A 14,164-nucleotide genomic window follows, 5' to 3' on the forward strand; every position below is an offset into this window, starting at 1 on the left:
CCTACTGTGTATTACCCACATGAAGAACCAAAACAACCAGAACCTTGGAGCATGATAGGAAATGTTGGACCACCAACAACCGCACATGCCTTAGATGAAGAGAGGTATAACTTGGACGCAAGAACACTTATGTTCATAGCTCATGGGGGGTTGTCAGGCCAAAGACCAGCCTACCCACAAAGAACAAATCAAGGGACACCAAGACCTGAATTGGGACCCTGTTATAAGTGTGGAGGTGACCATTTGATGAATGTTTGTCCACACATATAGATCATTAGAATAAATTCATATTGCACAGAGTGTGGTGTCACTCACTTCATTGAGGATTGTTCAAAGAATCCCAACAAAGTGCAAAAGACAACATTGAACATGCTAGAGTCGATTCCTGCTAGCAATGGGTCTGAAAATGAAACCAAGATACCAACACAAGTTGTGACTAGAGCTCAAGCAAAGAAAACCACTAGAGAACCAGAGAATGGAAAGTCAAAGATGGAATTGGCAAGTCAAGGACGATGAAGCCATAGAAACACATGGAAAGCTAGGAAAGCCAGCATGAAGCTGAAAAAAGAATAGCAAGACGCGATTCTAGTTGAGGAATTAAAACAAACAAAAGACAGATTAGAGAAACTTGAGAGTCAAAACGGAATACGAGAAATGGACTCTGAAAAGTCGAAACTGAAGAGTGTCAAAGAGACAACGAGTGTAAGCTCAGGGGGATCAGTGGTAGTCGACAAAGTACACGAACCATTGGATGCACTGATGAGAGCTTACGAAGCGAGATTAAAGAACAACCAAACTCAAGAACAACGGTGGTTGACTTATCCAAATGTGGAATTGGAAAAGTAGAGACTCGAAATGTGTCAAAAAATGATCGAGACTGCACAAGCCTTGTTAGAACCACCTAGAGAACCAATGAATTGTGGAGCGGAAAACCCAATTCATCAAGAGACTATCCTCTCACGGGTAGTTGAAAAGCCTAACAGTGCACAAAAGCCTAAAAATATGCACGGGGATGAACGTATAGTTATGAACACCACAGATCAAGAAATAGAGAGTTTTCATCCTGTGATACAGAGGTCTTACGGAAGAGATGAGGATTACAATGAGTTTTGGAAACAAGTGAGAGAGGCAAAATTTGCAAACGAGCTGAGTTGTCAAGCTAATCAGACTAATGGGGAAAAGGACGTCAGGAATCCTCCCATAGAGGAATTTGAGGCAGGATCTCAAGTGGACTTAGATCTGCATTCTTACTGGGAGATGGAGGCTCTGTTAGAACAGTAGAGAGTAAACCTCATTTGCTGAAAACCTTGCCCTCATACTTAGGAGAATACGAAGTAAAATCTGAGATTAGAGCGCTTCCGTCACGAGGAATCTCTTCAGGAAAAGTTACAAACTCGCAAGGATTGATAGAGATTTTGTCAACACCACTAACATGCACTATCACCCTAGCTGAGCTTTTGAGACTATGAACAAACATGTGGGCAACTGTAGGAAAATGCTTGGATAAATTTGGGATAAAAGACCCAACTACAAAACTGCAAGAGGGCATACGAGAGCTGAGTACGCCACAAAAAAACGCTAAGCTTGTACCTTTGAACAAGGTTGGAGAGTATTGCGAAGGCGAAGAGGGGAATACAATCTTACCAGTTGAATTCCACGGAGTTAACACGATGTAAATACTTGACAGCGGGGCTGGAGTAGCCATTGCTACGAAAGAAATCTGAAAAAAATGGGGAAAATCGGCGATAAGAAAAACGAGGTTGAAACTCCAACTAGCGGACGGACAAATGGAGAGACCTTTGGGACTGTTAGAGAAAGTTGTAGTGACTTCTTGTGGAATTGAATACGAGCATACTTTTGCTATTGTTGACTTTGGCAAGGAGAATAACTATGATATTATACTTGGAAGACCATTCATGAGACAATTGAAAATGGTCCAGGATTGGGGTTACGACCACATATACTTGAGACACATGGAAACCACTACTCGCGTGAACCTAAAAGACCATAGCTACAAGGATGTGAACCGAACACTAGTTGAAGAGTTTGATTCATCTACTTTGGCAGGATCAGAGTTTCCAGCTTGGTTAGGCAAACCCAAAGAGTTATCGATGTGTGGAGCTTCGAACTGTGGAAGTTTGAAGCGTGAAGAATGTGTTTTAGAAAGGGCAATTAAAGACGAAAATTATATAGGTGAACCCTTTCCAGAGGATGCACTTGAACCATTAGAATGGACACACATTCTAGCAACCCTAGATGTTTGTGCAATTCAAGATGGTCCCACAACGAAGTTTTGTGATAAAGATGGATATGATGTGGTTCCGTACTTCGTGATGAGAGCTGTACTCGAAAAGGAGACTGGAAAGATTGATACACCAGACAACAGAGATGAAGAGGAGATGTTTCACGACATTCTCGATCATCCAGAATGGGGAAATGAAGCTGACAACGAGTCCACAGACAACTCAAGCGAGAACGAGGAAACCATAAAGGATGTCAGATTCTATGATTTCCCAAATCAGATTGAAAAACGCCAGAAATGCTATAGAGAAAAGAGAAAAACGAAAGGGGTTAGAAACACTCCGATGCCTAAGATAAGAGGAAAAAACCAATTCCTAATTACTACTCCAAAAGTCATTGGGCAAGAGCTACAAATGAAACTTTAGTCAAGGTGGGTGATCTTGAGGAGCCATATGTTGCATTGATATATCATGGCTCCAAAATTAATCTTATGTCCAAGCGTTTTTATATGAAGGGCTCATGAAGGGCAAGTGGCCGATAGACACAAGCCATGGTTGGATGATTAGAGCTACAAATAACTCATCAAGATTGGTCAAAATTGGTCAACTTGATTCTAGGGATAGGATGTGATCATCAATACTACTCAGTGGAACCTTTTTAAAAGTGGGATGGATGTTTTGTGGGACCAGTGAAGCCTACAACAAGCAAGGGATGCAAATATATTTTAGTTGCTACAGATAATTGTACTAAATAGGTGGAAGCAGTAGCTCTCAAGGAAAATAAAGCTCAGAGTGTGGCTAGATTTCTCTATCATAATATCATGACTAGTTTGTGTCATGATTCCTGTGGAACTGGTAAGTGTGATAGAGGAATCCATTTCCTAAATGAAACGATTTTTGAACTAACAAAAACTCATATGATTATGCATAAGAAGTCTACAGCTTATCATCCTCAGGCCAATGGACAAACTGAGAGTACAAATAAGACCTTGGTCAGAATCTTGAAGAAGATTGTTTAGGATAATTAGAAAGATTAGGATGAGAAGTTAGATTCAGCATTGTGGTCTTTTAGGACAATTTTCAAGGTCACAACAGGTATGACTCCATTTAAATTGGTATATGGTCTTGAAGTGGTGGTGCCGATGGAATTTGTAGTCCCAAGTCTCATAGTTAGTGCTAAAAAATGAGCCCTCAGATGTTAGTGCAACATAGGAGCAAATATTTGATTCAGCTAGAGGAGGACAGATTGGTGAGCTCTTATATTTTTGAGGTGATACAGAGAAGGAGAAAAGATTGGGTAAGTATGAATGTTGAATTTAAAAGTTTTCCAAATTAGAGATTGGGTGATGCTTTATAACTCCAGATTGGTGAATCAGATTTGTGGTTGTGTCAAATGGTGATGATGATCTAAATCAAATTTGTGGTTGTGTCAAACACCAACTCAAAGTCACCAGATGGCTAAGTTCTAGGAATGGTCAGTTGGATTTTGCCGCGTTGTATGTTCTCAAGTCAAAGCATGGTTGCTCAAAATTTTCAAAGGGGCAAGATTCGAAAATGTTATAGAATTGTGGGATGCTTCTCCACTAAACACAATAATAGAAGTGCGGGTACGATTAGAGAGGTGTGGAAGGTGGGGTGTGCTAATTGAAGGTGCCATACATCAAACCCATCATGCAGGTCTTGTATGCATGTGGTCGCTTGAATTCAACAAGTATGCTCCCGCTGTATAGTTGCCCTTAGCCATGGTCAAGGGAAAGAATTCCAACGCCATGCAGTTGGGACCCGAGGATGATGAACCACCAAAGCGACCGCATTGCAACATGGAAATAGTTGTTAGCGTTGATGTTAGCAGCCAGGAGGAAGAAGAAGTATCTGTCGAAGAAGACTCACAGCAAAAACTCCTCTTAGTGCGGTCAAGCTTCGACAAGGTCTCATGGATCCTTTCATGGACTTCAAGGTAGGCATTGATTGTAAAAGAAAGTTTAATGCTGAGTGGTTAGGTAAGATTGGATTGCATGCTTTTGCATTATTACCATGGGGTGATTGGAAGCATAATTTCTATGCAAAGTCTTAGTTAGAGATTCCGAGGAAAACAAAAGGCATGCTGTCTAGCACTGTATTTTTTACTCCTGAATTGGTAACATAAGTTTTTTAATTTCCATTGAAGGGTGCTACCATGATACCTAAATGTTTTGACATGATCTTGAGGAAGGAATTTGGTAGTACAAAAGGAGGAAAAAAGTATTATATGCAAAAAAAGTTACCTATGACAGGAGAGAACAGTTAAAAGTGGTGCCTAGAAAAGACATGCTTCTTGATTAAGTTTGATTACATGTCAAAGGAGAACTACACACCTTTATCTTTTGCAGAGCAAGGGGGTACAGTAAATTGGGGAAATTGGTTGTATGAGAAATTGTCTGCTAAGGTATATTTGTCAGATAAAAGGAAAGCACATAATGGTAGCAGGTTGTCTGCATATCTGTCAACTTTATTTAACTTTGCTCAAAAGCCGCAAATTGAACAAAGTGAGACAGAGTATCAAGCATTACCTGATACTTCTAGCAAAGCATAGTTGCTGAAGAAAGATCAATCTACAAGTCAAACATTGGATTTGGCAATAGAGTTGGGAGGTAATCCAAAAAAGTTAAAGAGTCCTTCAAATTTCTGGTGCAGGCAGGATATACAGTGGAAGAAGCTTTCAGGTTTGTTCAAACTCCAGAAATGGTGGATTCCATGAAGAAGTTGGACATTTCTATTCCTAAGCCTGGCTTTAAGGAGCAAACACCAGCAAAGTTAGATAAAATATTTACTTTATCTAAAAAGAGGAAAATAGGGACTGAAGGAATGAATCTGGCAAAGCAATTAGATTTTGAGGATTCAAGTGCTAAGGGAAATCAAGGACGAGTAGCTATTGAATATGCAGGCATGGCTATAAAGATGCTGACAGAGGTTTAGAAATTTTTGAGCAGGCAACAGACACAAGTGGAGGCTCAGATGCAGTCAATGGTAGAAACAGGGGTAGAAAAAGTGTTGTTGCAGGAACAAATGGACATGGTGCACAATTTGAAGTTGGAGTTGGAGGATTTGAAGATTAAACATAGGGATGAGGTACATGATTTGTTGCTGCAACATCAAAGTGAATTGACAAGAGGTAAGATGTCCTTAAAGAGTGGACTTTGAATTTGGAGGAAAAGGTCAAGTATGAATTGGAACAATTAGCTGGCAAGAATGCAGAATTGCAGGTTCAGAATCTTATGTTTGAGCAAAGATTGAAACCTTTGTTGGATCTAGAGAAGCAGGTTTTAGGTCAAGAAGAACTTGATTTCAATGGGGTGCTGATATCTAAAGGAGATGTACAATACTTAACTAGCAAGTGATGGATAGTATTTCAATGGGGTGCTGATATCTAAAGGAGATGTACAATACTTAACCAGCAAGTGATGGATAGTATGCAAGAAGCATGGAGTTCCATGAGAGAGAGGCTGACTACTGTGTAAAGCATCCATATGAAGTCAAAACAGGTTTTGTTAGTGCTCATGAGGAAAATCTGCTGGTAGAAGTTGATCAACTCAAGAAAGAAAGGGAGTACTAGATTTGTCAGGTGCAGGAGCTTAAATTAAAGCAGAAGGGGAAATTGATTATAGAAGAGGAGAAGCAAAGTGCAGAGCAGGTTCAAAAGTGCTCAGAGCAAGCAGAGATTTTTGAAAAACCACTACAGGAGAGAGCAAGCAACAAGTGGAAAAGTCCAATGTTGAGCCAGAAATACAGTTAGTTCTACGTGAGTAATCAATGCCAGAGATAGCTGGTTCTGATCAAGCTGGGGCTCCATTACCTGACGCAGAAGGTGGTGTTGCTAGTACTGAAGCTGTGGAAAATAAGGTCTAGTTCTAGGCATAGTCAGACTGAGCATCATATGTGTCTTTTTGAACATTTTGAGAGTTAGTATGTATTTTGATCAAGGGACATGTTGATCCGAGTCGGACGTGCCATGTGTTAAAAGGGGTATTTCTTAGTAAAGCTCAGTCAAAATATTTCTTAGTCCGACTTTTGATAGGTCGGATGCTTAATCGGATATTGCTGACTCTAATTGGTTGGACAATTATAACCACTAGTTAGTATTTTGTATGCTACATGAGTACTGAGAAGGATGTAGAGAAGTTATCTATGGTGTTTCTTTACGTGTATGAGTTCTGTCAGATCATTGCATGCTGATTCGAAATGTGTTTATCTATCTTTTTGATAAGTCTGAATACAGTGTTTCTGTCTATTCTTGGTTAGAAGCTTGTATGGAAGTTTGATGCATGTGTTGTACAACCCCAACATGGATGCAAAAGTGTAACATGCATAAATAAACAAATCTCGACCGGCAACCACGACTGTGTTGAATGGTTAAGTTGATGTCTTGCAAAATCTCCTCCTCCAAACTGGCACCAATTATTGAAGCTTTCTTACGCTCCTTGCATACCCCACAAGCTACAAATCGGTGCATTGTTAAAACCACTACATTCTGTGTTGTTTTGAAAATAGGGTACTTGGCTATGTCAAAACAAATTTCACACACACCTGTAGTCTCTACTCTCATATCTTGCTTCTTTTTAATCATGTGCCCAAAGCATTGGAACATACCCATCAATGTGTCAACTGGAAATAGATCACTGTTTTGCTTGCACACTACAATGAAAAATTGCATGAGCAGATTGTTTAGGTCACAGAGATCTAGTTTCTCAAGAGGAATCTGCAACTCTAAGCTAGAAATTTTCCTCCACACCTCAAATTTCTTTCAAGCCCAATTGTCCTTGTGCTTAGTGCCAATTTACCCTATACCGAGTTGCCCTCTCTCTAGTTGAGCATCCCAACAAGAAAGCCACTATTTGTTTGCAAATCAGATTCGACACCAACAAGAACACAAGGCGGAGAGCTTACCCTTTTGCCCTTGCCTCTCCCAACCAAAGCGGAAGCCTCAACCTTATTATAATCACCTTGTGCACTCAAAACTACTATTCATGGCTACATTTTTAGTACAAGTGTCATAAAAACTAATTCTACTTATTCCAAATAATTTTCTCATATTGAATTGATTCATTTAATATGAGAAGACGAATGGGAACAAGAGGTAGAATATAGATATGTGTTGTTAGACTATCTCAGCATTGGACCAACAAGGAGAGATGGTTACATCTCAATAGGGGTCCAAGGAGTTTGTCTGCCAAGGAGCAATGTGCATATAATGGAGCTTAAAAAACCTTAGGGTTAGCTTCATTAAAGACTTCCAAAGGTTATTGGTAAAAGTCCTTAGACCTAGGACCTTAGGCAAGATGGGGTTGACCTTGAGGTGGGAACCTTGCCCAAGCTTGAGGTGCTTGTTGTGCTTGCTGAATAAGGTGCAAGTGAGGTGCTTGTCATGCTTAATGACTACGATGCTTGAGGAGCTTAAGGTGCTTGAAGTCAAAAAGGTGCCTACAAAGGAGGGAGCGAGCCTAAGAAGTAGGGGAGGAGAGAGAACACACATGCACCCTCTCAAGGGTCACCCCTTCCACAAGAGGCATGTAGGACACATGTCAAGCCCCCAGCAAGGTTGCCCTCATAATGTGCCTAAAGCCTATTGGATGATCTTTAAAGAGGTCCATTGAGAATTTAGATTAATTAAATAATTATCCAAACATTATTCATCTCTCAAAGGGAAAAGAAGCACACTTGTACAAATGCTAACCCCTCTTGCTTGAAATGACCATACCCTACAATTGGCCAAGCTTGGCAAGGGCCAATAGGGATCAAGCATGAGTGAAGAGAGAGAGGGGTCGACCTAGGCAAGGGAGAGACCTCATTTTTCTCATTCTCGCACTCACACACATTCTCTCATTGTTTTGAGCAAGAAATCAATCTCCTTATCCAAGCTTGAGAAGTAGAAAGCCTACACCAACAACTCTTGGCTGTGGAATGCAAATCCAACCAAGAGCAAAGCTTCAATGACATGCTCATCTTTTCTATCATCTATATACTATGCTAAGCTAAGCTCCAAGAGTAATCTATGGTGAGGAAAGTACTTCTTTCTCGTATGCTACTTCTTCTTCCTCTCCCTTCTGTCACTCCTTGCTAGCTCTCTCCACCTTGAAGGTGTTTGAGGTCTTGGGATTGGGCCGGGGACAAGTTAATGCTTTTGTAAGTTAGTTAAGGGCATAATTTTGGTGCATGAAGCTTACCATCTTCATGCATCCACAAGGAACACAAAGCATGTATTTTGTACCAAGTCTCTTTTCATGGGAAAATCTATAATACAAAAGCCTTTTGAGGGGGGGACCGTCTCCAAGTAAATCCGGTCCTCAATTGTTGTCAATTTCTCTAATTCTCTCTTCTTTTACAAGTATTGTTCATGCCAAGCTAACTAGGTATAATGGTTATTTTGCTATCTTTAACCAAGTATTCTCCTTATGCTCATGAAAAATCTCATAAAGAAATGCTCACTACAGTTATCTTAATGCTGCTACTCTCAATGTTATTAGTCCAATTCCATTGCAACAAGCATGAGAAGAAACATTAAATTCACAAAATGAAAAGCTGCCAAACTACATGTAAGACCTCGCAATCAACGAATAAGGAATATTTTGAACAAGAAATTTGCAGTATTTACAGTAATCAACTATGCTAGCAAGGTCTCTTAATCACATCTACACTAAATATTTACACACACCTACAAAACTTGCAACCTGAGATGCTCCTTACCTAGCACCTTCTGCGGATCCTCCATATGCGCATTGTGTCGAGACTCCTTCCACAAAAACGCCTTTAATACATGCTCCATCGCCAACTTCTATGGAAGTCCACAATCATTGGGCAAGAGAGAAAAAGACAGCACTCCAAACATTTGAGAACCTGCACAATGGAATACAAAAGGCTATGTTGAGAATGAAGCAAGTCCATTCGTGACATTATTACTAGAGAACCACAAAACCTTACACTTGGAAAACCAACATCAATGGAACCTTGTCAGCACCAACGACACTTCTCCAAGCACAAACGCAGCTCATCAACACAAAACTGTGGTAGAAGCTGTTTTTTTGGACAGAGATCGTTGATGGAGATCGCTCGTCAACACAAATTTGTGTAGAATCTACTTGACCATGAACCCTAACCTAGAATACACATAACTACTACCCTCCTAATAGACCAAAACAAAATGCAACCTGTAGGTAATTGTGCAGCCAATGGTGAGTGCATAGCTCCACCTACCCCATCGATCACCCTGGCTTCAACTCCGCCATCGCTTCACTCGGGTGCGCAAAAAACCTATGCACGAGAAACGTCCGCCATCACTTAGCTTACATGTAGCACACTGGATTGAGCTCCCCATCGCTTAGCTTACAAAAACCTACGCCCTGGACCATTGACGATCGGGAATGGTAGTGAAGTGATCATTTCCCCATAATAAGTGCTCCTACATGGCTCTCGACTGACGTCGATTGCTACGAGGTCTCACTTATTATGAGGAATGGCCACTTCACGACCATTCCCTACCCCAAAAAGTCAAAGCAATGCGATCATCTCTTGCCAAAAACTCAAAAAAAATCTCTTTACTTTCTCTTTTCCCATAATGTTATGGAACAATCATTTTTCCAAATATACAAAATTCTTTTCCTTGATTTTGTGAAGAGGAAATTTTAGAATAGTAGGTTGGGCGGAATTTTTCCTTTGCCCCCTGCGCTTAACCGGCAGTTTTGAAATTGAAAACGGCACCATATTAAGCTGACACATTTTTCCTGAACACTGCTTCCCCAACTCCAAAAAAGAAATGTAGCCTAACAGTAGCCTAGTTGCAGGTTTATTGAAGTCTTTTGAGTCTGAGAGCGTGCTCAAGCACAGAAAGACCCAAGGATGATCGGCGAAGAGCATGTTCGCATGTCTTGGCGCGGCGCCTCGCAATGTCGGCAGAAGCGCTTCTTTGTCTGGCAAGGCACTATTGTTGAAAGACGGGTTTCCCGCCACGAACCTCCTTGGCACGGCCACTCAATAAGTCCATTCTTCTCTTTATTACACAGGAAAATGCGGAAAACAACAGACCCATTTGAGCATGGTCGCAGTAAACGTAGAATCAGAAAAGACCCATTTGTGCGCACTCACAGAAAGCATACCCGAGGACAGGAGGACGTCAAAGTGCACAACACTCATCATCTCTCCTACTCAGAATCACTGGCAACGGCGCTGGATAAAGTGCAGCTCCCATGTAGCCGTGCAGATTTCGCTTTCCTTGCTGCTTTCTTGCGTTTGTGTGGAAATATGTGTGCATTGGCCCAGGGCCAACTGGTACACATCCACATTATAAAGTGTGAAGTTGATCAAACTACATTCTTGCAAAACGTTCTGTTGCAGATGTATGGCAAATGTGGTGCGGTAAATGATGCATATGCAGTTTTTGCAAAAATGCAGCAGCACGATCAGCACTCATGGAACTTTATGGCCTCAGCTTACACCAACAGTGGAGAGTGGGATCTAGCTTTGGAGATCTTTTATCGATCGCGTACTCAAGGGTTTACAGTGAACGAATATGTCCTCACTAGTATTATCTCAGCTTGTGCTGGCAAAGAGGACTTGAGACAGGGGAAGAATGCGTATGCTTGCTTAGTAGATAGTGATTATGAGGCATCGGAAGCAGTGGGCAATGCTTTGGTAAATCTATATGGTAGGTGTCATTGTCTTGATGACATGTGGACTGTGTTTAACAAAATAGTGGAGAAAAGTGTGATATCTTGGTCGTCAGTCATCATGGCTTACACCCGACATAATCTTGGAAGAGAGGCAATTTCACTCTGGCGCCACATGCAACAGGAAGCTATTTTGCCAAACAAAGCAACAATTATTGGTCTTATTGATGCATGTGCCAATGAGGCTGCATTGCATAGAGGAAAGCAAGCCCATTGCTGCATTTTGAGAAGCCTTTTTGAAAATGATGGCATGGTTTTGACTACCTTTATCAATATGTATGGGAAGTGTGGTGACATGGAGAATGCCTTGAAGGCGTTCGAGCGGTTGCAAGAGCACAGTGTGGTCTCATGGACTGCTCTTATGGCAGGTTATTCTCAGCATGGACATACCAAAGAGGCTTTTGAAATATTTGATAAGATGCAACAAAATGGAATTACACCCAATGAGGTTACGTTTGTTTGCATTCTTGATGCATACAACAGCCAGGGATTACTTGACAAGGCTAAGCAAATGCATGCTTGCATCAAACACAGCGGATTTGAGGTGAACGTCGTGGTGGAGACTGCTCTAGTGAAAATGTATGGTAAGTGTGGCAGTCCAAGTGATGCATGAGCATTGTTCGATGCGATGCCACAGCGCAGCCTTGTATCATGGAACACAATGCTTTCAGTCTACGCACAGCATCGACATCGGAAGGATGCCTTTGAGCTGTTTAGTTTGATGTTGAGGAGGGAGTAACCTTGAATCGAGTCACCTTCGTCAGCATGCTATCTGTATGTGCAGACGAAGGAGCTGTGACAGAAGGCAAGTGGATGCATGATCAAGTTGTACGGCGTGGCTACTTCAAAGATGCCGTTGTCGGCAATGCCCTTTTTGAACATGTACACCAAGTGTGGCGAGGTAAATCCAGCGCAGAACGTTTTTGAAAGATTGTCTGAACGAACGGTCGTGTCTTGGAACACCATGATTCCTGCATATGCTTACCATGGACATGGTAAGTAAGTTCTATCAATGCTTCGACGCATGAAGAAGGATGGTGTGCACCCAAACCTAGCGACCTTCAAAGTTATTTTATCTGCTTGTGGCCATGCTGGCTGTGTTGATGATGCAAATGCATGTGTGAATGCCATGCGTGAGCTTTTTGGACTAAGAGCAGATACAGAGCTTTATGATTGTGTCATTGATCTTCTTGGGAGGACAGGAAGGCTAGATGATGTTGAAGAAAAAATTTCTCTGATGCCAGTGGCAACCAAGGCTTGAGTCATGGTTAATGTTGTTGGGTGCTTGTAGTAATCAGGCTGATTTACAACGAGGAGAATATGTTGCAAGAATCAGGTTTTTGAGATGTTTCTGGAATGTACCGCACCTTATGTTATCTTATCCAATATGTATGTGGCTGCTGGTAGGGACTCAGATGCGGAGAGGCTTCTATCAAGGATGAAGGAAAAGGGCTTGATGCAGTCGGGAGAGTGCAGCTACATTGAGGTGGATGGAGTGGTGAAGAAGTTTTCTTGTGACGATCGATCCGATCCTCAAGAGCAAGAGATTCATGATGAGTTGGGCAGGCTGGAAAGACTAGCTGCTGATGCTGATTTTAAGGCAACGTCACGTGGAGATGTTGCTAGTGATAATACCTCTTGTTATCATACTGAAAGGTTGGCCATAGCTTTTGGCTTTTCATGCACGGTCCACAAGAGTTCTCTCTTTGTTGCTAAGAGTGCTCAAATGTGCTCTGAATGTCATGTGTTTTTGAAAATTGTATCTAAAGTCTGCGATAAAAAAATCATCATCAGTGATTCCACAGGGGTGCACCGCATGCAAGATGGGGCATGTTCTTGTGCAAATTAATTTAAATTCTCTGCCACTTCCAGGGTTGGGCTCGTTAGCTTTGAACAAATTCTCCAGGGGTGTATAGCATGTGCATATTGTCAATTATTTGTGTAGGCACATAGACCTAGATAAGCCATAAGGATTTTGTATCAAATATAATGTGTTGCCCATTGATGGAGGTAACCTGCAACCAAGACATGTTGATGCTGAAAAAATTAATGAAGGCTTGCAGTTTTCAATGGAAAGTCTCAAGCATTTAGTCGAAACACTTGGGAGCTCTTGTCATGCGGATGTGTGAGTGCTTTGTCGAATCTGTGTTCAGCTTGTCTTATAATTTGTGAGAATGCTCTTCTCACTCTATAGCCATAACTAAATATCACACAGGGATATCACTCTTCTCACATCTTTGCCATGTGCCACTTCTTAAAGGGATACCACCATTGTCATATATCACTTTTCTCAGATCTTTGCCATGTGCCACTTTTTACAAGGATACCACCATTGCCATATATTTGCAATGTGTCACTTACTGTATTCTTACTAATCCATTTTTGAAACAAAGGAAATGTTTTAAGCTTGAAAACTAATCTTGCTTGGTGGGCCTTGCTAAGCAATATTGCAGCCATGAATAATTAAACAAACATGATTTTATGCGTCGAATCACTTCTTCCTAATTGAGAAGAAGTAATTCCCTATTGCGAATATCAGGATGTATCCTGCTGCCTTGGTACAAATCCTTGTTCATAGCAGTCTTTAAGTGAGCTCACAAAAGAAAAGCCCAACCGAGAAGAAGCATGTCATTATGCGTCGAATCACTTCTTCCTAATTGAGAAGCCGTGGCCAGTGATGAGGAAAGCACGCTAACCAAGACAGCAGGTGATCCCACTACCGTTACGGTTGTTCTATATGTATTCTGTGTGTGGCTTGCCGCTGCCGTTGCTATAGTTTGCCGCTTTGTTTTTGAGAACCAGGTTAGCTGCCTGATTGGAAAGGGTGGCCGCATCATTGAACAGATGCGCAAGGATATCAATGCCTGCATGCGCTGCTTTGGTGATGAGCTGGTTTTCTTGCATGATGTGATTGTATTTGGCGAGCTGCCCTCTCTTTGAAAACATCCCAGAGCTTACTGACCCTGCCACTGTTGGGCATATCTTGTGATCATAGCACTCCAAGAGACGACATGGAAGCTTGTCAAGCACTTTTTGTGCTTTGACGACCAGCTCTATGCAGACCTTCAGAACGAAAGAAAGCACTACGTTTTTTGTCAACAGCCCCTGACTAACAATATTACCGTGAACTCTTTTGCCCATACCAACATGTTTCATAATGCCACATGCCTTCAAGATAGAAGCATAGCTGATTGCACTTGGAGAGTTTCCCTCTCTTTGCATCTGCTG

At 41.5% G+C, this 14,164-nt stretch overlaps 2 protein-coding genes across 2 annotated transcripts; both read left to right on the plus strand.

Annotated features, from left to right (window-relative positions):
• The first annotated feature begins 4,082 nt into the window (after positions 1-4,082).
• Positions 4,083-11,679, plus strand: LOC147464704 (pentatricopeptide repeat-containing protein At5g04780, mitochondrial-like). Its single transcript, XM_086516250.1, has 2 exons — positions 4,083-4,197; positions 10,055-11,679. The coding sequence occupies exon 2, from the start codon at positions 10,110-10,112 to the stop codon at positions 11,547-11,549; it is 1,440 nt and encodes a 479-aa protein (XP_086372376.1). The 5' UTR covers positions 4,083-4,197; positions 10,055-10,109; the 3' UTR covers positions 11,550-11,679.
• A 281-nt stretch (positions 11,680-11,960) lies between these two features.
• Positions 11,961-13,876, plus strand: LOC147464705 (pentatricopeptide repeat-containing protein At3g12770-like). Its single transcript, XM_086517167.1, has 4 exons — positions 11,961-12,182; positions 12,273-12,592; positions 12,809-12,818; positions 13,739-13,876. Exons 1-4 carry the CDS (start codon positions 11,961-11,963, stop codon positions 13,874-13,876), a joined length of 690 nt encoding a protein of 229 aa, XP_086373293.1.
• The last annotated feature ends 288 nt before the right edge of the window (positions 13,877-14,164 follow it).

This window comes from Adiantum capillus-veneris, chromosome 1 (assembly GCF_014529385.1).
Source record: "Adiantum capillus-veneris isolate H3 chromosome 1, ASM1452938v2, whole genome shotgun sequence".
NCBI lineage: Eukaryota > Viridiplantae > Streptophyta > Polypodiopsida > Polypodiales > Pteridaceae > Adiantum > Adiantum capillus-veneris.